This window comes from Coniosporium apollinis, assembly GCF_000281105.1.
Source record: "Coniosporium apollinis CBS 100218 chromosome Unknown supercont1.17, whole genome shotgun sequence".
Lineage (NCBI taxonomy): Eukaryota > Fungi > Ascomycota > Dothideomycetes > Coniosporium > Coniosporium apollinis.
In genome coordinates, this window is record NW_006913279.1 from 219,708 (window position 1) to 243,358 (window position 23,651).

The 23,651-nt window shown below is 55.6% G+C and overlaps 9 protein-coding genes across 9 annotated transcripts; 3 read left to right on the forward strand and 6 right to left on the reverse strand.

The window, feature by feature from the left end:
• Positions 1 to 66: 66 nt before the first annotated feature.
• Positions 67 to 2,558, forward strand: W97_04029 (uncharacterized protein; the record flags this gene model as incomplete). Its single annotated transcript, XM_007781923.1, has 2 exons — positions 67 to 76; positions 121 to 2,558. 2 exons carry the CDS (start codon positions 67 to 69, stop codon positions 2,556 to 2,558), a joined length of 2,448 nt encoding a protein of 815 aa, XP_007780113.1.
• A 228-nt stretch (positions 2,559 to 2,786) lies between these two features.
• W97_04030 (uncharacterized protein) lies at positions 2,787 to 3,670 on the reverse strand (the record flags this gene model as incomplete). Its single annotated transcript, XM_007781924.1, has 2 exons — positions 2,787 to 3,281; positions 3,383 to 3,670. 2 exons carry the CDS (start codon positions 3,668 to 3,670, stop codon positions 2,787 to 2,789), a joined length of 783 nt encoding a protein of 260 aa, XP_007780114.1.
• A 613-nt stretch (positions 3,671 to 4,283) lies between these two features.
• Positions 4,284 to 5,766, forward strand: W97_04031 (uncharacterized protein; the record flags this gene model as incomplete). The annotated part of the gene is made up of 2 exons (XM_007781925.1): positions 4,284 to 5,095; positions 5,154 to 5,766. The coding sequence occupies 2 exons, from the start codon at positions 4,284 to 4,286 to the stop codon at positions 5,764 to 5,766; spliced, it is 1,425 nt and encodes a 474-aa protein (XP_007780115.1).
• A 775-nt stretch (positions 5,767 to 6,541) lies between these two features.
• On the reverse strand, positions 6,542 to 7,441 carry W97_04032 (uncharacterized protein; the record flags this gene model as incomplete). Its single annotated transcript, XM_007781926.1, has 1 exon — positions 6,542 to 7,441. The coding sequence occupies one exon, from the start codon at positions 7,439 to 7,441 to the stop codon at positions 6,542 to 6,544; it is 900 nt and encodes a 299-aa protein (XP_007780116.1).
• Positions 7,442 to 8,226: 785 nt separating this feature from the next.
• On the reverse strand, positions 8,227 to 9,555 carry W97_04033 (uncharacterized protein; the record flags this gene model as incomplete). The annotated part of the gene is made up of 2 exons (XM_007781927.1): positions 8,227 to 9,162; positions 9,220 to 9,555. 2 exons carry the CDS (start codon positions 9,553 to 9,555, stop codon positions 8,227 to 8,229), a joined length of 1,272 nt encoding a protein of 423 aa, XP_007780117.1.
• Positions 9,556 to 10,067: 512 nt separating this feature from the next.
• W97_04034 (uncharacterized protein) lies at positions 10,068 to 12,158 on the reverse strand (the record flags this gene model as incomplete). The annotated part of the gene is made up of 3 exons (XM_007781928.1): positions 10,068 to 11,520; positions 11,573 to 12,016; positions 12,091 to 12,158. 3 exons carry the CDS (start codon positions 12,156 to 12,158, stop codon positions 10,068 to 10,070), a joined length of 1,965 nt encoding a protein of 654 aa, XP_007780118.1.
• Positions 12,159 to 14,217: 2,059 nt separating this feature from the next.
• Positions 14,218 to 15,474, reverse strand: W97_04035 (uncharacterized protein; the record flags this gene model as incomplete). The annotated part of the gene is made up of 1 exon (XM_007781929.1): positions 14,218 to 15,474. One exon carries the CDS (start codon positions 15,472 to 15,474, stop codon positions 14,218 to 14,220), a length of 1,257 nt encoding a protein of 418 aa, XP_007780119.1.
• A 544-nt stretch (positions 15,475 to 16,018) lies between these two features.
• On the forward strand, positions 16,019 to 19,166 carry W97_04036 (uncharacterized protein; the record flags this gene model as incomplete). Its single annotated transcript, XM_007781930.1, has 3 exons — positions 16,019 to 16,313; positions 16,435 to 18,143; positions 18,273 to 19,166. The coding sequence occupies 3 exons, from the start codon at positions 16,019 to 16,021 to the stop codon at positions 19,164 to 19,166; spliced, it is 2,898 nt and encodes a 965-aa protein (XP_007780120.1).
• A 1,112-nt stretch (positions 19,167 to 20,278) lies between these two features.
• On the reverse strand, positions 20,279 to 23,592 carry W97_04037 (NEK protein kinase; the record flags this gene model as incomplete). Its single annotated transcript, XM_007781931.1, has 4 exons — positions 20,279 to 20,790; positions 20,851 to 21,184; positions 21,928 to 22,782; positions 22,834 to 23,592. 4 exons carry the CDS (start codon positions 23,590 to 23,592, stop codon positions 20,279 to 20,281), a joined length of 2,460 nt encoding a protein of 819 aa, XP_007780121.1.
• Positions 23,593 to 23,651: the final 59 nt, after the last annotated feature.

The following is a 23,651-nucleotide window of genomic DNA, read 5'->3' on the forward strand; positions in this document are numbered from 1 at the left end:
CGGTGCTCTGAGGGCTGTCAATGGGGGAAGACCAGGTTTGCTTCTACCGGCTGTCGGAAGGCTTCAATGTCGAATTGTATGTCTGAATGCCGATCTCGAGGATATTGCTAACAGAACCAGTACGAGCCCCAGCAACCGACTGGCCCCCCAAGTCCCCTCATGCTGCGCTCCTGCTCTCACCCAGCGGTCGCAAGAGGCTCCAGAACCGGCGCGAGCGCACTTCTGTCTCCCCATCACCCCGTAGGAAGCCAGCATCCGCATCTAAAGCGAGCGCAATGCTAGATTTGCCAGACGATGATGAAGAGGAGGATGAGGAGACGCTTCAGCTCAAAATTCAGGCCATTGAGGCGCGGCTGAAGCTCAAGAAGCTGCGCAAAGCGAAGGCGGAGCGGTCGGCAACCTCTGGTGCAGACAGCGATGGTGGAAGTGAATCAAGAAGGGCAGGTGCCGCAGCCAGATTGCAGCGATCAAGAGCTACGCCGCCCGTAGAAACACCTGCCGTCGAGGTCCCGCTGTCTCCGATTGAGGATCGAAGGGCGCCAGAACTTCCCAAGTCACCTGCAAGAGTGTTATTAGGGATAGACAAAGGGCTTAGAGCACGGGATGTATCCCTGAAACGAGCCGCCAGCTTACGGAATCGGACAACCGCACCTAAAGATCAATTCGGATCGGAGCTCAATCGACCGGCTATCTCGAGGGGCTCTAGCTATGTCTCTCAGAGCAGCTCAACTGCGTCGCAGTCGAAGAGCTTCAGCGAGCGAATTGCAGAAAGCAGATTGACCGATAAACAAAGGCAGGAGAAAGAGGAGAGGATACAGAAGTCCCGAAGCCGCGGTTTCGGCCTTGACGTCAATATCAAAGGTGGCACACAGGATGAAGAAGACATCTGGACGGCGTCGCCCGCTGTATCTGGCGGTGCGAATGGCAGAGGTGGCGGCGCGCAAGGCACAGGAGATATGGGACCTCCAGCAACAAAACCCCCTTCGGGCGCCCTACGAACGCGACGGTCAATGGCAGACATCAACAACACAGCATCGACGCCGAGCGACTCCTCCAAACTATCAAATCGCCCAACTTCATCCCGCTCCGACTCCCAGCAATCAATCTCCTCCAGATCCACAGTCCCAACTCCAAGTACAGCCCATCGTCCCTCCAAAAACCTATCCTCAGCAACAGAAGATCCTCCACCCAGCGACACCACCTCCTACGATCCCTTCTCCAACCTCCACCTCACCAAGCGCCACATCCACCATACCACCCTAACTCGCACATTTGAAGACAAGGCCCTCTACACGATCCCCAAACTCCTCGCCGAAGTCAAAGGCCCCACCTACGACCCCCCCGACATCGAATCCGACTACATCGTTTTCGGGATCCTAGCCTCCAAGTCCACGCCCCTCGCCCACCGCAACGGGCCCCAGATCGCCTCGACGGGCGACCCCGATGACGAGAAGCAGCGCTCGAAGTACATGGTGCTGCGCCTCACGGACCTGAAGTGGGAGCTCGACCTCTTCCTCTTCGGCTCGGGCTTCGAGCGGTGGTGGAAACTGACGCCGGGGACGGTGCTAGCGGTGCTGAATCCGGGTATCATGCCGCCCCGCAACAGAGACACGGGCGCGTTCAGTCTCAAGCTCGGGAGCTCGGAGGATACCGTGCTCGAGATTGGGGTGGCCAGGGATCTGGGGTTTTGTAAAAGTGTTAAGAAAGATGGGAAGGAGTGTCTGAGTTGGATTGATGCGCGGAAGACGGAGTTTTGCGAGTTTCATGTCGGGCTGCAGGTCGAGAAGATGAAGAGGGGAAGGATGGAGGTTAATACGATGGTGGGGTGGAGTGGGGGGAGGGAGAAGGAGGGCCCGAGGGGGAGGAGGCTTGAAGGTGGGATGTTTGGGGGTAGGGGTAGGGATGGGGCGGGTAAGGGAGATGGGTTGAGGAAGGAGGGACGGTTTAGGGATGAGCTGACGCATGAGACGGCGTATATCTTACCGGGACAGTACTCGGTGGGCAGTGCGGCGAAGTTGCTGGATGCTGATATCAATGGCTTCGAGAGAGGCCGTGACCCGAAGGAGCTGCATCGGAAGAGATTGGCGGAGCAGGAGAAGGAGAGGGAGCTCGCAGATCGGCTGGCGAAAAGCGGCAGCGGGATGGGGAGCGAGTACATGCGCGTTCGCACGGACAGTCAGGCCAAGTCGTCGCTGGATGGTTCCGGCGCGGCGGCTTCGTCGGCACTGCACGATCCACCGGATGCGAGAGCGCTGGGTTTGTTGGGAAACAAGGCCAGCGATGTCAGCTTGAATCCTGTCAAGCGGAAACGTACGCAGGGCTCAGGTACACACAGCGAACCAATGGGGTGGGGTGGCGCCTTCAAAACAGGGCTGCTAAGTCCCACGAAGAAGGTCGGAGGTCTCAGAAGTGGTGACACTGTCAGAGAGACAAGTCCCGCCAAGAAGAAGGCAAGGCTGCTGCTTGATGGCAAGGGCATTAGGGAGCCCGGAAGGGACAGTCTTGGAATCGTGGCAGTGAAGGACGAGGACGACGATGACGACTTAGATATCATATGAGCGTTGGCGCTGGGAGTTATGGCTTCGGATGTAGTGTCGGGATTCTGGATACCAAAAGGCAAGGCCTGGAGTTCACGGTCGGCAGTAGGCGCACGCTCGCACACCCTAACGCGAGCTGTAGCGAGCGACCCGAGTCGGATTGGGTGTTGAACTTCGTTTCTACCGTGTGTTCTCTCACACCTCATTAAGATTCTGGTTGGAATGCGGGTTGGTTGACCCATCGTAGCCTCATCCCACCCCTCTACCTCTCCCTCTTGTACCCCTACCCGGAATCCCACTCGCCCCACGTCCCGTACCAGGCGTCGTCCTCCCACTCCCCCGTCCACCCTGCCCACCAACCCCCACATACCCACTCCCGCTGCCACTCCCTGCACCAGCCCCTGCGCCTCTGCCTGCAGCACCACCAGCACTAGCTCTACCTCCTCTCACGCCCCTCCCTCTCCCCCTCGCCCCACTGGCAGGCCTACTCCCCGCCTCGGCCCTCCTGCTCTCCTCCTCCTCGGCCTTTCTAGCAGCAGCTTCACGCCGCATCTGCTCGTGAATCCGGGACTGCTCGGCCGCCTGCTGGCGCTGGAAGGCCTCGGACTCGATGTCTGCGAGATCTTGGCTGGCGCCGTGCCAGTTGGGATTGAGGATCAGACGTTGGTTGTGTTCGGTTTGCGAAAGGATGCGGGTCCAGGTGTTCAGGAGGGTGGAGGCGGAGGTTACGGTGCGGTGGACGGTCTGGGGGTGGGGTTAGTTGGAGGGTTGGAGGGGAGGATGGGGTTGTGAGGGTTGCACTCCCCAAAGGGGGATAGGCATCGAGAGGATGGGGAGAGACGCACATCCATGTTGCTTTTCGCTTTTTCGAGGGAGGAGACGACATCTTCGATTACTTTGTTGATGTTTCGTACGCTTTCGAGCTCTTTCCGGAGGGCAGCTTCACGGGCTTCTTCAGCGGTGTATTTGGACTCGGGTCGTTGCTTCGAGGCGCCAGAAGTATTGTCGGCGGGTGCACCGTTGGCGTCCCGAGACTTTGTTTTACGGTGCGCGGGCGTGTCAACCGGAACTTCTTCTTCTGAATCGTAGAGACTGAGGTCGTCTATATTGGGGATGCTTTGGGATTTAGACATGGCCGCAGGGAGACCAAAGGGAGTAAGCCTCTCAAAACGAAGATTCAGTATAAGAGGCGAGTATACAAAGTTGCTACATGAAGCAATTTGTTTGGCGGGGTAATTGATCCAGACGGTTGACGCGTGGTGTTGCTGTGCGGTCTCGACGCGCAGGGGCGTTGTTCAGCCTCCACCATTTCGGTTTGGGCTTGGTGCCAGCCACCGCGAGAGACGAAGCTGCACTCTCTTCCAACCTCCAAGGGATGCCCATCGTCACTATCAGCATCCATACCACCACTGCACACTGCTTCCAACCTTCAGTCAGCCATTGCCATCGATACCCCTCTGCTGGGCTCATATTTGCTACCGTCACCCCTACCCGCCGCACCGTCTTCCAGGCTGCGCGCTGTTTGTTTTGATTGCGTCGCGCCATTGATCTAAGTACCTATACACCGTCTACCTAGAAAAGCGCTTGGGTAACTCCATCACCTATACTCAAGCGTCGACAATTGGGACGCGATACTCTTCATAGTGCTGCTGTGCAGTTCGAAGGGTTCGTTTTCCAGCCGCGAGCTGCAATCGCACGTAGAGTTGAGAAGGTGAAGCCCGGCGCTTCCTCTCACTTTCGGCAGCCATGGCAACAACACCTCCACCTCCCGGCCGCGTTCACACTCCTCCTACGCCCCGTCACGGTCCACTCATTGATCCCTACGAAGCATATTCACCCAGAAGATCTAGCCGTGTCGCTGCCCGCAAAAATCATCTTCCAGACGATCTACCTACCTCATCGTTACATCCCCGCCGGCAGATACGCGCAACAACTCCAACGAGCACCCGGAAACCGACCATCGCGCGTACCTCCAGCCAGACCTTTTCTCCACCGTCATCACCTGCATCACCTGCAAAACTTACCAAGCGTAATCCTGCTAAAAGTCGTGCTTTACGCGTGTCTTCAGCTGGACTTGACTCCGACTCCGACGCAATGCCATCTCGTGCAGAGTCATCGCTCAAGCCACTTGGGTTTGACCCGCGAGCAATGCTGCCAACCCCATTGAAGACGCCTCGCAAGCGGCCCGCCGAGTCGGAAGCAGCTTTGAGCTCCACAGCACGCGTGTTGTTCCCAAGTCGCCCAACCAATGTTGAGGATGTTATGCCGTCCCCTCGCAAAACTCGAAAGGGCAATCACTTTTCTCTTGCACTCTCAAGTCATGAAGAAGAAGTTGATGGAGGTGTTGCCGCCTCCTCCAAAATTCAGATCTACACCGATTCTAAAGAACGCGTCCCCAGCATCGGCGATGAAGAAGAAAACCCATTTCTCAGCAAGAACGCCAAGCCGCACAGTCGCAAGGCTAGGGCCAGCTTCATCAAGCGCCGCCAGAGCGACGAAGAACGGGCGGAAGAGATGGAAGAAGCAGCCCGTAACAATGAAGGAGTGATCTACGTCTTGTAAGCACCGCACAACTCCTCACGCATGCATCCAGACTTTTTGCTAACACCCACCCAGCCGAGGCAAGAAGATCTTTCGCCGATTCGATCATCCTCCCACGACTGAATCTGCCAATGCCGTAGCAGACAACGATTCTGATGCTGCCAGCGACGACTCCATCCGTCGCAAAGCCGGCGCCTCCTTTCGCCGTCCTTTTACGCGCTCGACAATTCAGCCTCGCCTACTTTTCCCGAATGAGTCCCAACGTCGCGCTCGCGAGACTGTTGACGAAGAGGATGAAGAGGCCGCCACGGATATTGAAGTTCCCATTCCTGTACCCACGCCAAGAAAGAGCACCCGCTACCAGCTTCGGCAGGAGGCGGAAGGGGAGATCCTTGCAACACCACCGGCGATAGGACGTGCTACTCGCTCTACTACAAGGAACGAGGCGGCTGAGCACGAGACGCCTACTATTGCCGGCACCAGCGAGCTGCAGCCGACAGAAGACACGCCGCTCCTAATGCCCACGCACGCAACACGCAGCAAGAAGGCTAGTCCATTCGACAGCTGGCGTCGCACTAAGGACTTCTCGAAGGCTGTACGCAAGGGGACGAAGAGGCAAGCTGAGCCCCTGGAGCGGGGCGAGGCGAGCGGAAAGAGGGTGAAGTCCGGACTGCATCTGGACTCTTAGGCGTAGAAGGCTTTGGGCACGATGAGTAATGTGACCTTAGGTTGATGCAGCATTTCACGCATGAGGGTATGAGTTTACTTGGAAGGGGGTTTTGGCATTGGCTCTGGAAGCGGCTTTGATGCGTTAAGTTGAGATACCATGTCCGCCAGGCGCGTTTGATGCATTCACTACGCGAGTAGTCCGCTTGGTTCGGCACGGCTTTGATGTTTCCTTAGCATAGTGTGAGGCTTCTAGCAATCGGAGTTGTTCAGCGTTCTCATTGGTGCTGTCCCTATCTACCTGGGTAGGTACTAAGAGTCCTCGACCAGAAAGCAAACCACATTCAGCCGCATGTGACTCGCTCTGCTCATCTGTTGACAAACATGGATCTGTGCTTATCATGTCTAGGTGTCCTCTCCCGTAGGTTTATGCTGGGACTGTCAGACATTTCAACGGGCACGTGATATCAACCGCCCACGGCTGTATGGGCCTAACATATTATGCTCAGATAATGAGTACGCTGAGTTCCAGACTTGCGCCCTGCTCCAAGAGCTGAATTCGGGAGTGCCGCACAAGACCAACTCCGGCGTGAAATGTGAAAGTACCGCAGTAGACCAGACCTCTGGGGCAGGCGAGATGAAAGCCTAATGTATTGGCTATCCGAACCAGGCGTCTTCCCGCGTGCGCGTGCGCCGTAACTCGAAACTCCTGAAGACGTCCAAGCCACAAACGTCCGACTCGTACGCGCCCCCTCCTCATCCATTGCCCAACTCAAGCGCCCAAGTGATAAAACCCCCTAAACAACCTCACACATCACCCCCCTAACCCACTCCCCAAACGCCCCCTCGACGCTCTTGCTAAATGCAACCCAAAACGCCATCATATCGCTCCCCGGCGGGGGACAATGTTCGACAATCGCCCTAACCCTGCACTCCCTGAGGCCCTTAATCACCATCAACTGCCGCGCCCACTCCATATCCACGACCTCGTTGCCCCAGCCCCCACCGCCGCCATTGCGCCCGTCCAGCCCCGCGAAATAGCTGACCTCCAGCGATGGGATGGCCGGGTCGTCCCAGCCTAAGAAGCTAGGCTTGCCCGCCACGACGCCCAGCTCGAGAGACTTGAGGGCGAGGGACGCGAGACACCGACACGCAGCCGCCCACTCGAGGCGATCAAACTCCTTGCAGTAGGGCAGGGCGCGCTTGGTCAGGGCTACTTTGCAGACGCGGGCGCGGGAGAAGGGCGTCAGATCCGAGAGGAAGGGCACGATGGCCTCGACATGGGTGTCGAAGGCGAAGACGTAGGAGCTGTAGAGGAGGTCGGCCGCTTCGGCGTGGGTTTGGTGGGAGACGGATAGAATCGCGGGATGTAGCCCCGGGTTGCTGAGGAGCGTATAGGTGGTGTGCATGATGCGCGCGCGGAAGCGGTCGTGGCGGATTGCGTAGGTGGTGCGGAGGCGGGGGGAGCCGGGGCTGACAGAGACGGTTGGGTCAAGGGTGCGGATTTGGAGGGTTGGGGTTGTGGAGAGAACGGGGCGCGATAGGGTCAGCTGGTGCTCGTAGTCGTGGTAGTCGGCGTGCACGCTTTTGGCAGTGCTGGGTAATGAGACGCTAGTGGAGGGGAGGAGGAGGTGGGCGTAGATCATGAGGCGGATCTCGAAGGGGAGACGGAGGAAGGGGGAGTCGGGGTTGGACATGGTGGTGGGTGGTTGTGGTGGTGAATATGCGATTGAGGTCTGGATAGGTTAATGGAACACGGGTGGAGGCAGTACGGTCAGCTTTAAGTCAGTGGCAGGCCACAATGGCATTGGACGTCGGACTGAGAGATGGATGCTTGTATCAAGACCTCGTCATGGCGATTGCTTGTGTTTAGCAGTCATCGAGCTGTCATACGGCGCTATCAAGTCGCTGGCGCGGCCACCGCCGTGTCAGCCGCACGTGACGTCATGGCAACTTGTATATCGCCTTGATGGATGAGATGATGCACTTGCGACTCTTGATATGGCACGGGTCGTCGGCGGAAGATGAACACCAGCGTGAGATCGCTATCGCGTTAACTGTTGATGACTGAATCCACGACAGTGCCATCCTTGGACACCTTGGTGTGCGTGCATGGCACACCTCACCATCCACAGATCGAGTCGATAGCAGGCGACGAATCTTACATAATCTTTCAGCTTGGCAGCGCCCGGCGCTACAGTAGGTAATTGATGTGACACCAGCCGCAAGTTACAACCGTATTTTGAGAGATGCTTCCGACCTCTGCTCGCACCGATGAATGCAGCAGACCTATATCCCAACCGTTGGTATCTTGTGCCTGAACACATCTCGACGCCGCACGCCGTAACATCAAAAACGCCAGCTTGCTATGCAGGTAGATCCAGCACACCGATTCGAACTGCGCCAACGAAGGTACTCTTCGGCCCTATGGCGAACCTGCCCAATCCACACGGAAGGATTGGAGCCTAACAGCCCTTTCTAATCATTCCTCAAGCTCGCCTTCTTCGCTTCCCTCTTCGCTGTCCACCTTGCTGGCTCCTTTACCAGTAGCTTGAGCATCCGCTTTAGCTGTTGTGTCAATACCGTTTGCCTCGGTCTTGACTCTCTTCGTCCTTGGCTGCTCTGGCTCGACTTTGGCTTCGGCCCCATTGACCGCCATGCTCTCTTCAGCTGCCTTCGGGATCCGGGCCGGAGGATTCGTGCTCCCGTTTGCGGCTTGGACCCCGTTCTCCATCGACGCGCCGCTATTCTCCCTCGTTCTCTTCACCCCCTGATCACTCGCACCCCTCTCCATGCCCGCCCCAGGGAAAGGCGTCTGCGGCGTCTGTGGTGACCTTAGCCTCGTGTCTGCTTCGGCCGGATCGCCGTCCTCACAAGACCGGAGACCTACGTAGATGCTCTCACTGCCATCCTTCGTCGGTTGGTGCTCGAATATGTCTGCCATGTAGTTGCACGCCCGGCGCACATCGCGCAGCCGCACACCCTGCATTTCCCACCAAGGCCTGCCGTTGAAGTCGGGGAAGGCTACGCCGCAGTGCTTCGCGCCGCAGTAGATGGCTGCTGCGCCGATGGTGCGCGAGGTCACGATGAGACAGAGCTGGGTCTGGCAACTGTCGTTGATGAAACTCCATGCCGCGTTGCGCAGCTTCTTGTTGTGTTCTGCGCCGAGCGCCTTGAGCATGTCGAAGAAGATCTTGTAGGGTGACTCGACGGTGAGGTCGAAGCAGAGCATCTCGAGCAGGACGTCTTCGTTGAAGAGTATTGTGTCTCGCCATTTCCAGAAGTCTTTGGTTTGCTCGTCGACGAGGAGGTTGGGGTTCTTTTGTGCGACGCGACAGCATGCAATGACCAGCTCTTTCACCTTGCGGCAGTTCTCCTCCACTTTGGTTGCCAGGAATAGCGAAGTCGCTGCGACTTGCTATGGACATGTCAGCGAACCAGCTGTGTAGTGAACTCCCAGCGCGTTGCTGCTCACGTAGTGGTGCAAAGGCTTATAGCCTTCCCTCGGTACCAATGAATGCCGCATGAGAAACCGGTTGAAGAAGACGGCCGCAGTCGAGAGAGTGAGCTGCGGTAGCTTCAACATCATCCCGACCTGCCAGATGAAGTTGACGCCCTTCCCTCGTGTCTCGCGCTCAACTTCTGGCTTCATTCCATCCATTATCGAGGGTGTGTGGAGCAGCTCTTCTTCCGAGAATATCCATTGTTGCTCTGTCTCTGCGAGAACCTCGGCTGCAGGCTTCGGCGGATGGCGCGCCGCTGGTTGAGATGGCGGGACATATGGTGAACTGTTCGTATACGGTGGAGGCATCGATGTGACGGACACCGGGTTCCCGGAATGCGGTTATCAAGGCGATTGCGAGTGCTGTGGGAGGAGAAGTATGCGCCGCGGTTTCCGCATGGATGTAGAGTTTTCCTCGGTAGATCCGAAGTGGATGTGGGGAGCTATTGTCAGCTCTAGGGAGGCATGAATAGAAGTGATTAGGTTCCTTTCTAGAGCGGCGGACAATAGCAGGTTGTAAAGTCAAGGCTTGGCCTTGATTGCGAACAGAAGTGCGGCCCTGGACTTCTCGGCACCCGTACCGTTGGTGCCTCAGGCACACTTCTAGAAGCACCAACTTTCAATGTTTCACGTCAACCTCATCCACTCCCTGAAATCTTCTGTTCGCATATTGACAGTTGTCGTAGGCGAGGCGTTCAGTTGCCTTCATTTCGATTCAGGTGGGTAAAAGTGCAAGTCGCGCGTTTCATTCCGAAGCACGTCCGCAATGAAGACGATTTACAGCTCAAGATCACATAGTTTTCATAACTACTTATGATATCTCAAAACAGGTCTTCCAACCCTATCGAAGCACAGCGCTGCCTAGGCGCATGAAACCAGCCCCCCGCTTCCGCAGAAGCTTCGCCCTTTCCACCGCCCGTACAAACATCGTTGTTCCCACTCCAAGACGCAGCCCCGCCTCGCAGCAAATCCGCAATCCCAGCGACCGCATCCTCACTCCCCGGAACATCCGGTTCAAGCAGGTACTCGATCTTCGAGCCCAGCGTGCCCACGTACGACCTGATGGTATGCGTACTCTGTACCACACCATCACATTCCACAACAATCTTAACCGCCGGTCTGCGTCTCGCCTCCTCAATGCGCCGTTGCGCCGCGCGCCTCGCGGCCGGGAGTGTGCGCAGGTAGCGCGTAAAGCTTGACAGCTTTGCGCCGCCCAGCTGGCTCAGGAGGTGGTGGTCGCTGTCCTGCGTAATCTGCGCGACAGGCCTGCAGAGGTTCTGCAGGAGGCCGTCGTGGTCGCTTGGTGCGCGGATTGTGCGAAGGCTGGGGAAGCCGCCGGCGGCAATGGAGGATGCTAGATCTTCGTTTGCGGAGCCGGGGACGAGGATGTCCCAGTGGAGGAACTCGACGGATTTCGATGATAGGGCTGGGATGCGCATAATGGCGCCGGGTGGAAGACCTGGCGAGCCGTCTTGAACTAGAGTGAACCGCTTGAGGTTTTCGGCGGTTGAGAGGAACTTTGTGATCACAGGGAGGAGCATGATCTCCAAGTCAATAAGGGAGAGCTTTCGTAGACCTTTCGCAGCGTCTGAGCCGGCGAAGCGGAGGAGGCCTCGGTCGGTTAGGCCGTGGAGGTCCTGGAGCCGCAGAGAGCGGAGGGCCGGCAGTGCGAGCAGAGTCCTGTCGTTGAATTCGTCGGAACCGAAGCTAGAGATGTAGAGGTTCTTCAGGTTCGGTAGCTGTCGGAATGTTGCAATGAAGGCCCTGAAGTTCATGCTGCCGGCGTTCTGGGCATGCAGTACCAGTGTTTGGAGGTTGGGCCAACTCTCATGCTGTTGTAGGAACATTTCGACTGGGTCCGAGTAGGAAGCGTAATACATCTCCTCCTCTTTACCGTCAAAGCATCCGCTATCGCGCCTCTTAGTGTTCCGTATGATCCATGCTCGCTCTTTCAGTGAACTCCGCGTTGAAAGCGCATGGGTAAGGCGATCAAATTCATGCTCGTAAGTCGGGTAAAGGCCGACTAGCTTTTCAAGATTCGGACAAGCCATGACGAGCGATGCGAGTGAATCAATCAGTTGCGATCGCTCCTGCGGAAGGCTCTGCTGGTAAACGCGCTGCAGTTCCGGCACGTGTATCTCTCGGACGAGCTTTGCTAGGCCAGAGCGCTCGCGCAGTGTTCGTCGTAGGATTTTGATGCGATTCGCGGTCTTCGTCTTGGACTTCTTTGACTCGGCATCGATCTTGTCCGCTGGAATTCGAACGCTACCGTACCTACAGCATAACGTCAACAACAATTCGACTAATCGCAGGTCGATCTCCTTACAATTGCTGTCTAGCTACTTTCTCCCACGCACGGCTTGTGAGAGCCAAATTCTGGACATCCCTAAGATAGCACGTCGCGCAGCTATTGAGGGGCGATTGAAAGTGGAGAGCCTCTAGTTGTTGCAAGATACAGCTGTATATCTCACGTGGAAGTTCCCTGAACACGCGCGCTGACAAGACGCTCGCAGGGCGTGAGCGCCGGGAGTGCTGTGACCAAGGTCGCTTGTTTCGTTCCAGCTCCCATGGTGTTCTGGTGAGGGTGGGCACGATTTCCATGTTCGCAGAGTAAACACTGCTGCCCGTATAGGATGTGGTGGAGCTTCGCCTCGAGAGCATTGAATCGGTCATGGATCGCACCGAATAGAGAGAGCTTCTCGAGGAAGTGGTCGAAGCTGTAGATGCATCTTTGTCTGCTGCTGGATTCCATGCGCGCGAAGCGTTAGACCTGACGTCAAGTTAGTCCCAATGCGTGTGGGCGATGGCGGCGCCAAAACTCCAATTTCCCAGAGTTCTACATACCGGCTACCAGCATCGTCAGGGATGAGCACATCCTTAGACGCCGAGAGAAGCCTTGGCATTGGCGGCATTGTGAATAGGCGGGATGAGTTTATTGAAGTTCGGAAAACAGCAGAAGCAGTGACTTCAGAAGGCAGACTGATGAGAAGCGCACAAGATAGCTTCAGCAGAACAGCGCGGCGAATGCCCAATATGAAAAGTGAACGGAGACATGTCATCAGCTGCAGGGTTCAGAGGCCCGAGATCGACCATGGGCTCGAGCTGCGTTGGCGTCAACGATGGCGCAAGATCGTCGTCTCGACCTGACAAGGTCGGCCAATTGGAGTCGCAACTGCAAGCCCGGAGAACCGTTTCTGGTGGCGATTCCCCATTCCCAGGGGCATCCAGCTCTGGCCGGCGCAATGCACCAAGCCACTCCGTAAGAGGGCGTGAGCACAGCCACTTGACGCACGAAGTCGGGACAATCCCAGCTGCGATAGGTTAGCTGTGGGGAAGGCGATGTTTGCCGGTTGCCGGGTAGAGATCATGGTTTTCTGGCGGCCTTGCAGGCGACAGCAGCGGAGGGTATAAACGAAGGAGATTGAATCAAGATAGGCGGTACTTCAATGTCCGGCGAGACGAGAGACGAGAGACGAAGAGCACGGGCAGAAACCTCAGAAAGAGATGGAATCTTTGCTCATCCTCGCGCCCGCCGGTCTCGCCGATCCTTCCGAGTCGAATGCGGTTCCAGCCACAGGTAGTGGCGCAGCATGCGGAGACCTGCATCATCGAAGATGGAGGCCCCCCCGGCGCTGCTCTTTGCGGAACAGATTTTCGACACAACCCCGTCGCTGAACGGTCTGACAGCGGCATGATAGCCAGCTGCGGTGCAGGTGCAGCTTCAGCTCAACCCCGCAAGAAACTTCTCGAATGGGATCGCGCCGCGTTTGGACGTCCTTGTCGTGTTGCGACCTCTCAAGACACGCATTCGGAAAGCCGATCAGTGATCCAGCAGGCTCAAAAGACAAGTGTCAGCGCCGGTCTCATCCGGTCAGACACCACAACCAATTGTGTCTCTGCGCATGTTGATAAGGCATGTTTGCTTTGCACGTAGCAAACCCTGAGCTGCTTTCCCAGAAACGTGAAAATTAGGGCACACAAGCATGTTGACTTTCATGTTGGTTGTCGGCACTTTGCCTCGTGAACCCAGGGGCCACTTGAGTGTCCTTGGATGGCCGGGGGGTTTCCTCAATCAGTAGGGGCACATGAGGCTCTGTAATTCAGCGGCAATCAAGCTAAGCGGAAGATCTGCCGAGCACTTCGTCTTGAGTACTAGACATACATCTCAATAGGCCGGAAACGATTGTGTCTACCAATGCTTTCATCGTGTTAGGTAGTCGCGTACCTCTCTAGAGATCACAAAACTTAGTCTTCAAACTTGCCTACGTCCCTGACACCCCCCTCACTTTCACGGCCTATGACAATACAATCGCAGAGTGCAGCAGCATTAACAGGCGAGTATGCTTACACGAAAGCCGTCAAGATGTTGTCCGGCCACGAAGCTTTGTCGCGGATGCGTGAGCGTATGCTGAGTCCGGGATGCCGCATACTGCTCAGGCTCTGAAACTGCATAGAAACATCAAAGAGCCCAACGCTCCGACGATAACAGAGAGCCAGTCTTTGAGCGATCCATGCCAGGAGATCCTTCCACTCGTTGGGCTCCAAACTTCATGCGGTGTCTACTAGTTGTCCAATATCTTGCCGGACTTCTAAACAGAGAACTGGCCCAAAGACATGAAGATGTGGAGGACGGCCCCTGATCTAGACTCATGCACTGCAATGCATTGCGCTCCCAGCTCTGCTCCGTAATCCCCCCGATGAAAGATTTGGGTCTGGGGGACTAGCTCCACCCAATCGCGGGCTCTTCTAGAGAGGTTGCAAGACTAATGTCCGACGCCTGAGTAAAGTCCCGGCAGCCCTTCAGGCACTTAAGCACATTATCGGGCATGCGCTGATCCCGTTCGTTGAGTCTCCAACTTCCGTTATGCGGAACGGCATCCGAGTGTTGCTGGGAAGCGAACAGTCTATGGCTGTCTCCGGGTTGTGAGGTTTACCCAAGAGTTTGGAGTCGGGATTGAATGACAACAAAGATCAATCAAGGGCCAGTCCGTCCAGCAAACGCAGATTGTTGAGCTCGTTTTCTCGCCCCTTGTCGCTTGAGGTAGTCACATTTCGCGTCTCACTGCTCAAGTCCAGTTCTTCCGAGAAGTTATTCTGCGCAAACTCAAGCACCCAGGCTCCATCCTCGACCCTGCCCTGCGCGAGGAGAAGTCGGGCAGCGTCAAGGGAGAGTTGGACCAGCGACTGACGCCGTGTCTTCTGCATCTCTCGCACAGCCTCTGGCGATAGGTGAATCTTCTGCAGATAATCCAATGCCGGCTGAGGAGAAGGCTGGTGCGGGTGGCGCAATGCAAGTCTAGCGTGGTTCAAATTATTGAGTTCTGTTGACCATTGCTTCGCCAAGCTGAGGAGCGTATCGAAATCCTTAACAGATCCGGCGAATGGATAAGAATATATGTGCTTTGTAAAGACATTCACGGCTAAATTCACCTCGCGTACTGAGAAGCTGCCAGATGAAGACGCAGCCAGGATGAGGGCGATAGCATGGTCTTGCCCTTGCGGATGGTTGAGCTCAGCTCGGACAAAGTGTTTCAAGAGGTAGGCTTTCCACCGTGAAACATCTTGACGATCCAGCAGTGTGGTTTCGAGAACGCTCGTCGGATCCACGTTCAGCATACTCCACAAGAGTTGTTGTTGTCCATCCGCAACGAGGACAAAGGCCAATGCCTGCAGAAACGGCTGATGTTTATAGAATGCCTCCGATTTGTGGAGGCCAACCGATTTGAGCAAGGCCAGGACTCTGGTGCCTGCGTTCAAATCCCGGTACGCAGGTGCACGGAGTGACTCTAGACACAACGTCGCGCTGACAATGCTTGCTGTACCGCCGGCTACTTTCTCTTCAAACCACTGGAGTGGATCGCCGATCACGTGACGTAGTCTCATGTTATGAGTATGGGCGGGCTCAGCTCGAGAAGTTGATCCTGAGCGTCTCATGGGCTTTGTAGCGAACATGGGGTTTGTGAGGATGGATTCGAGGTGATGGTTCGCGGTCGAGTGTGATGAGCGGTGAGCAATGGCGTCGGATGGTGTAATGGGCTGGCCACGCCCATCACGTACCGCATTTTGGTTGTCTCGGAGCTGAGTCGCTGGATACTCTCGATCGAGGTGCTGCCTGAAGGAGGTGGTGAGCAGTCCAAGCAGCTGCTGCGACTCTCGTGCGTTCAGAGGGAGCTGCGGGTGGATCTTGGACGTGAGGGCCTTGAAGGCGCGAACGCTGGTGGACTGCATTTTGATGGCCGCCCTCTCCCCGGCTGTAGCTTTGGTGCGAGCGATGGCTACAGTGACGGGGGAGGATTCAGGGGGCAGCGGTTCGCTGGCTGCAGGAGAGGGACATGTTCAGGAGTGAATGATGAGGAGGTGGTTCAAGTGGTGGTGGTGGTGATGTGGTGCTGCCGGAAGTAGCCGCCTGGCTTGGCTGGAGTTTCACGGAGCTTGACACGCGAAACGCCAGGCTCGTCTTCGCTCACTCGACACACAGACAGACACCTTAGCCTTGCATCAAACCTCAGATCGTACACAAACCACACATGCCTCTGCTGAACCCCGTCCCTTAACCTTCTCGACCATCTCTTCGAACCGATACCGCCCGTTCTGGCCGCTGCTGGTTCTCTTGACCGACTGAAGTTTGCTCCCGTGCCTGGCAGCACTTGTCGACCGACCCTTTCCATCGTCATCTACACCTAGTCCTCACCCTTCACCCAGCACTTCCCACAAACCTCCCTCACATCTGATTTTGTCAGCGAAGGTCTACAGCCTCTAAGCTGCTCACACAATGTCCGAAGTCCAAACTCGGCCTGCCGCTTCGCGCGGCAGAAGCTCAGCCCGCGGCGGTAGAGGTGGTTATAGAGGCGCACCGCGCACCACCAAACAGACGAATGGAGATCTTCAGGACACCGCAGTCGACACCTCGGCAGATCAAGGCGAACTCGGCGAGCTGAAGAAGAAGTACTCCTCTCAATTGAGCATGCTGAAAGAGCTGTTCCCGGCTTGGACGGACGTCGATCTTGTCCTGGCTCTTCAGGAGTCCGATGGAGACCTGCAGAGCACCATTGAGCGAATCACTGAAGGTACCTTCTCCACTACCCATCATACCCGCGCGCGACCACATGCTTTCTAGAATGTCGTTTGCATGCTGTTACTGTGATTCGTGTGCTACTGGAGCTCGTTGCTGACTCTAAAATTGTTCAGGCAACGTATCCCAATTCTCCGAAGTCCCAAAGAAGACCAAGGACAGGTCCCGCTCCAAAGCCAAGGAGGGCTTCACTCCCGGCGCGGATACCGCGACTTCCTCATCCCGTTCAGCCCGTGGTAGAGGTGGGCCGGACAGCGCTCGTGGCGCACGAGGACGTCCTGAACGCGGCCGTGGAGCATTTAGAGGTGGTCGAGGCGGAACTCAGACGGGTACCAATGGAGCACGCACTGCCTCTGGTCCGGCCTCCGTTCCTACAACAGAGTCAACTGCCTGGGAAGCCAGCGCTCCGACTGAGGGCAAAGAGAACGACTCATGGGATACGTCGGCTGCAGCGAACACTGGCGAAGCCGCTCCGGAGGCGCAATGGGCGAGCACCGCTGCTTCGACCGCTACTCCTGCGACTGCGTCAGAGGGTCAGAAGAGCAGTCTTATATCTGAAGGCGGCGCAAAGAAAACTTGGGCAAGCATGTTTGCCAAGCCCAAGCCGGCTCCGGCTCCGCCTAAACCAGCTGCTATGGCACCGCCCCTAGCTGAAGTCGGATTGCCGCCAGCAGTAGAGATCCCTGAGGTGCAAGAGGATGCCGCGCAAGTAGAAGTAGAGCCGGAAGCCCTGCCAGTCCCGCCCGTTGTTGACGAAGCTCCGGAAGTGGAGCCTTCTACTATACCGGTCGAGCCCCCAGAGGCAACCCCAGAAGCTGAGATCGAAGAGGCTGCACTACAGCTCACGCCATCCAAGGACGAACTGACGGAAGACAATCTGGAACATCTCCCTGACGCCTCTGTGCCTGCGCCCACCGAAACCGCTGCTAGCACCGTTGCGAGCTCGCGGGATATAGGCGTCGCGACGCCCTTGCCTCCAGGTCAGCAACCACCCATCAGCCGCCCGCCAATGGGTGGCTTCGCAACCAGTGCGTTCAAGGCTACCGGAGCGCCGGGACGCAGTGCTAGCTTCCAGCGGAGGATTATGGAGCAGCAAGAGGCTGTCGTCATGCCAGGCAATCATGCTGTTGATCGGGCTGCAGTGCAGTTCGGCAGTATGGGCCTAAACGGTGACGCAGATCTGGATGTGGATGATGATAGAGAGGAGCCCGAGACGCGCACTCAGCCGCCCCAGCAATCGCCTGCCGCACCCAGGGCTTCCTTGCCCCCTGCGATTCGGCAGCCATCGCTGCCATCGGAAGCTCCTATTCAAGACACTCTTCCTACACCGAAGCAAGCTGGTCTTCCGTCGGTGCCACAGCAGCAGCAACAGACTGCCCAGCAACATTCACCCCAGAACACCCTGGGTGCTCAAGTAATGCCACAGCAAGCCCCTCATGGTGGTCAGCAATACAGTCAATACGGCCGCTATGATCAGCCAATCCTGCCGTCTGAGCAGTCAGCCCCGTTGCCGAAAGCCTACGATCCGTTCAGCCAGCAGACCGGTCGTCAGAGCCATCTGGAGAGCTATCCAAGCCAACAACAGTCCCAGATTCAGCAGCAGGTGCCGTCGCAGCTCGGCGGATTCTCGTCTGCGCCTTCCGACCATTCCTCTTACTACACCTCAGACCAGTCACGAAATGCCTATGGCAACTTTTACGGCGCTGGTTACGGTCAGCAAGGAAGCACCAGTCAGCAAGACGCTGGCGCCTCTCAGCAGAGAACCGGCAGTGCGTTTGGCGCATCTGCTGCCGACTCTGCTTATCCGACGAGCCAGTCACAACAGGTAAGCAATCATGAAGACGACTCAGCTAGCCCATTAACCGACCCATATCATCCTGTTTTCCCTGTCTCCCGCCAGGAAGAACCCCAATCATCAGTATCTCTTATCAAGCCGCCTAACTTATTAAAACAGGTCCCGTCACGCTACGGTGAAGCCCAAAACAGTGGTCACAACACGCCGAATCCTACGCTGGCTGCACAACAACATGCAGGCGCCCAGTCGCAACAGGCGCAGCAACTCCACCAGCAGCCATACGGACAGTCTGGATATGGTTATGGCGGATATCCTAACCACCCGTACTACAACAGCCCGTACTACGCCGCCTACATGAACCAGTCCGCGCAGCACGGCTACGGTGGACCCTTCGGCGGCAAAGGCGGCATGTACGGCCAGCCCCACCACGGCTACGGCATGTCACCGCAGACCTCCCACGATCAATACTCATCCTCTCCCGCCGCCGGCGGCTTCGGCGCCTCATCCATGCATGGCCGCGACACCGGTCTCACTGGCGGTCTCAGCGAATACTCCCGCTCTGGCTCGACCCAACCCACGCAAATCTCATCGCAAGACGCTCGTTACAGCGGCATGTCGGACCCCTTCGGCCGCTCCCAGAGCGGATTCCCAGGCCAGTCTCAGGGCTATGGCCAGCAGCAGAGCGCCCACCAGAGCAACACGGATCCGTCTGACGCCCTGAAGCCGTTCGGCAGCGACGCGAAGTCTGGACCCAGCCCCTCTGCGCTCGGCCAGCCGGGTCGTCCTGGCTCGGCTACCAATAATACGCCTGGTGTAGGATCGCAATCGGGCCTTCCGCCCCCGCAGTCGCATCAGCAGGGCTTTGGCGGCTATCCGGGCCACCTTGGCGGCGGCCAGGGCTCCCAGTATGGCGGCTTTGGAGGACTTGGCGGACATCAGAGCAGTGCACAGAATAATCAGGCCGGTGGATATGGGGGCTATGGTTCTGGGTTCTCGAACTATGGTGGGAGCTATGGACGTGGAGGTTGGGGTGGAAATTACACCCAGCACTAGGATTTTGGCGTTGAGAGAAAGCTGGACAGCCTTGAGCATGGCGGAAATTAAGTTGTCGATACTAACGGCTGAGGCTTGGCGGGTATTTTCAGCATGAAGGCGAGGGGATTGCTCTTGGGCTTTGTTTCCTCGGGGCAGCGAACGTGGGATGGAAGTCCACCCTATACTCGTTCTCTAATGCGCGGAGCGCAGAAGGATGGGATTGTATCATGATTATCTACTTCTGAAGCTGTCTTCGTTTTCTACCTTTTGTCTTTTCCCACAACTGTCGTTCCAGGGTTTCTTGGTGGCATCTCTCCGCTGCCTGACGGGCTGGCGTTCGTAAAGGCGGTTTGCTGCCTACACTAAAAAGATGTGCTTGTCAGTTTGAGAGCAGAATGGATGGTTGCATGCTGCAGAGGACAAGCTTACATTTTTAAGATTACCTGATTCACCTTCGATGTCCACCGCTGAACTCAGGTCAGATTCATAAAGCTTGGTGATGCGAGCTCGCTGCTCGACCGCAAACCGCAAGTTGACAACAGGTATCACGAGGAAAGAACTAAGCATACACGAAGCATACACTTGACCGCCCTAACGTCGAGCACTCACTAGAGTAAATACTGTGCCATTTTGCTCAAACATAATGCACTCCGTTGATCCATCTTAGCTGAAATCACCTGGAGAGAGTCCGATCCAAGTTTATATTTGCAACTAACACATATTACGTACCGGCAACGGATATCGCTGCAAGTCCTACACTTATCTACCGACATCAGCCCCCTGTAGCATTGACAAAAGAACCAGAAGCTTCCAACAGGGCCACTACCACGTTGACTATCAGGTTATAGATGTCAGGTATCTGCGTCCAAGACCATGTTGACTGGGCCTGCATCCGCCAATGTCTCATTCGAATTTTCGGACTAGGGCCGAAGACAGATGTCTTGTTGGCTGAGCCCTAAGCGATTGAAGATGGGGCACGGTTTGTCTCGATGTCGCGGCTGCATGTTGATTCTGTCTACCAGCATGGACACACAGACGAGGGGGGCGTCCCTCGGCCGACGTTGTAGAATTACGTTGATGGCAGCAGTCTCTATCGACGTCCAACCGATCTGGACAATTAAAATTCTAGTCTATACGCTCGCTAACGTCCATTCTGCGTATTGATTCTCTTCCTCGCTCTCCTTCTCCTCGGCCAGTCGAATAACCTGCGATTTCTGGTTCTCAGCCGTTAAAGACATAAATTCGTCAGACACAGTTTTCTTGATCTTAAGGCGACGTTCTCGAAGGCGCTTCTCAAGCTCGTCTGATGTTATAGGCATCTCGGTTCTATGGGCGTGTCTCCAATCGACCTTTTCTCCTAGCGGAAGCTTTTGCTGCGGCACTTTGCGGAAGGTGTAACCCTGGTAAGTGGTAGGGAACTTGCTTCGTTCGCTCACTAATTGAGTCAGCGATTCGATCAATGCTGCTGTTATGAACCGTGGTTCCGGCTTGTTAAGAGGGTAAGCGGAGCCGCTGGATGTAAGTAGCTGATATCTGCGTGTGGTCGTGTGTTCCTTGGCGGTCTTTCCGGGACTTCCAATTCTTTTTATATCACTGGTGCTATTCTGTAGCGCCTTCGTCAGGTTTGAATCGATTTTCGACGCTGGTTTCGGGTTGCTTAGTTATACTACTGAACCCTCTCTGTAGGTACTGTCCTCCTTACAAGGATCAACCGCGTAAGAAGCATCGAAGATGTCCAGGATATCCCCTTCTGGGCCGTGGAGCAGGTTTTGCTCCACCACATCCCATCTTACGGAATTTCGAGAATCAAGATTGAGTCCGGACCTTTGGCCGTGGAGCCTCGTTCCATCTTCTTCTGTCCACGAAAAGAGCCCTGAGTAATACACGATTAACAAACTGTCTGGTCCGTCATTGTCGGCTACAAATCTTGCCACCATGTGATTGAGCTGGTTTTGAGCTAATGGATAGGATCCGATCTCCTCTATCTGAGTTCTGTATTCGAACAAGTCATGGAAGGTGATCTCCAATTGTTGCGTCTGTAAGAACAGTTAGAAGATAAAATTTCATACCATACAAGCTTTAGGAAGCAGTTTGTGATCAAGGCTGCTGCTTGGATCATAGGAAACAAACAACGAGGTACCTGCACATGAAGCAAACAGATTTGTGAGTGATGTTTCAGCTATGACTAAAGTATAACTTCTGTTGATTTCCTGAAGCGTCCCTTCGCACACATGAAGCTCTGTTGTACTTTGCAAGTACAAATCTATCATACCCGTCACGGCTCTGCCTGTGCCCAACTGAATGTTGGTATGCACTCACCCGTTGCTTGCAATTGGTATTGTCAAGGTCATCGGCCCAATTGAGGAGCAGCACGGCCACATTGCGATACTCTTTCGCTGTAGTCCGTTTTCGCTGAGATTGGCAGTCTATCGCCTTATAGTCGTCCGTTTGGCTCGCCATTATCGTCTAGTGCTTTAGATGGCCGCTCGCTATTTAGAGTCTTAGGCTATAATATTATAGGCCCTAACAGGGTTTTAAGATATAAGCACTACACTAGTTGGATAATTAGATGCTTATAAATCTAAGTAACTACTCCACTCCACCGTACAGGATTAGCAATTACAAAAACAGCTATGCTAAGACCTTAGGAATTCAGCCTCTGACTGAAACTAGCTATGAGATTGCTTAAAGTAGCTAATAACCACCTGACCGTCTGTATCGTAAGACGTCGTGCCGGGCGAGGTGAACGAGAGGACCCTCGTTCGCTGGACGTTCGCACGATGCCGAACACTGTGCCACAGCACTCGTCAACGCTGGAGGAGCACTCGTAATCGCTGGAGGAGCTCCCGATGGAGAGGCAATCCCAGTCCTTGCCCTTCCGGCGGGGGTTCTCTGTTGGATCACGCCTGGAGGGGATTGTTGTTCCCTTTTCTTCGACACAAGCCCTAGATGTTTGGCGGTGCGGTTCTTCGTCGTGCTGTTGTCGGTGCTCCGCGGCGGGATGATTCTTAGTCGCCAGTGCCAATGATGTGGTTAGCGAAGCGAGGTCACTCGCATCCAAGCCATTGTTTTTGTCTTCCGCCCCTTCATAGAACGTTTCATCGGTCCCGGTTGGTGAGTGTACGGTCCCCACTAGCCCAGAACCTTCCAGACAGCACGTTCCGCAGTAGTCTGGGTGGAAGCTGGGCCCATTACTAGCCTCCTGAATCTGATCGAGCAGAAGACTTGCGGTCCAACGTCGATCTGGCGCTTCCACAAGTATGTTCTCGATCCACGCCAATGGAGCATCCACTGCTCTAGTGTTGAGGCGCGTTGCGTTCAAAGAGCACCACGAATTGATGCCCTCGATATTTGAGTAGTAGAGGTTGGACCGTGACCCGGTGGATTCAAGATGTGCAGTCAATTCAGTAACGGTGCGTTCTCTGATCACTGTCCACATCTCGAGGAAGACACAACCCAACGACCAGATATCAGAGGCTGTGTTCCTAGGACGGTAGGCCGCTAGCTCGGGCGAGCAATACCGTGGGCTTTTGACTACTTCTGCGGTGGTGGTGCTGCGACCGGCTTCCGAATAATCTAAAGCCAGTCCGAAGTCTGTCAGGTAAACATGATCGCCACCTTTCACAAGCACGTTCTGTGGTTTAATGTCTTTATGTCGGACTCGGTTCTAGTGTAGATAATGAACAGCGGACGTCAGGCAGCCGAAGAAGTTGCACAGTGGTGAGCGGCGCTCAGTCGTGAGCTCCGCGTCTAGGTACTCCTTCAGGTTGCAATCTGCAATAGGTGCCATAAGAAGACAGACAGATCTTGAATCTGTATAACTGCCGACGAGCTCGATAATGTGATAATGTGAGAGCTTCTTGAGGTTGGATAGCTCGTTCTCAAAGTCTTTGAGGACCTTTCGGTCGTTATGGAAGGTCCGGCCTCTCGGTATACGCTTTCTCGCATACTCCCTGTGGCTGATGGTGCTCACTACATGATCCACCAATCCAAAACTCCCTCTTCCTAGTCCGGCAATCTTAGTGAAAGGAAGCTCTGCGGGATCTAAGAAGTGTCTATGCTTTCCATCTTCTTGCTCCAAAGACAAGGCCTTCGTAAGCACGAGCCGTTGAGCGTTCAGAAAAGCTGACTTCGCCGAGGACCTCAGAGTGTCTGGTAACGTATTTGCGGTGAAGGGGAACCAGATATCAGACACCCCCAAGTTGACGAACCTATCGATAGCTTGAAGTTGATTGATGATCCGAAGGACTGTGTAGACTCTTGGAATACAGCTCCAAGCTTCTCTACCTGTTCGACGAAGAACATCTGATATACCACGCAACTCAGACTCCTTGAGAGGGGCGCGTTCCTTTAGGTTCGTTGGTGTGGAACCAAAATGAGGAAACCAAGCAAGCAGCGCGTTGTCCACCGTTGCGTCTGACGTTTGGCTCAGCAGGTCTGCCATCGCGGTGAGAACGGCCCCGATGCGATATCGTTAGCTCGGAGACGGTGTGTCCAAAATTG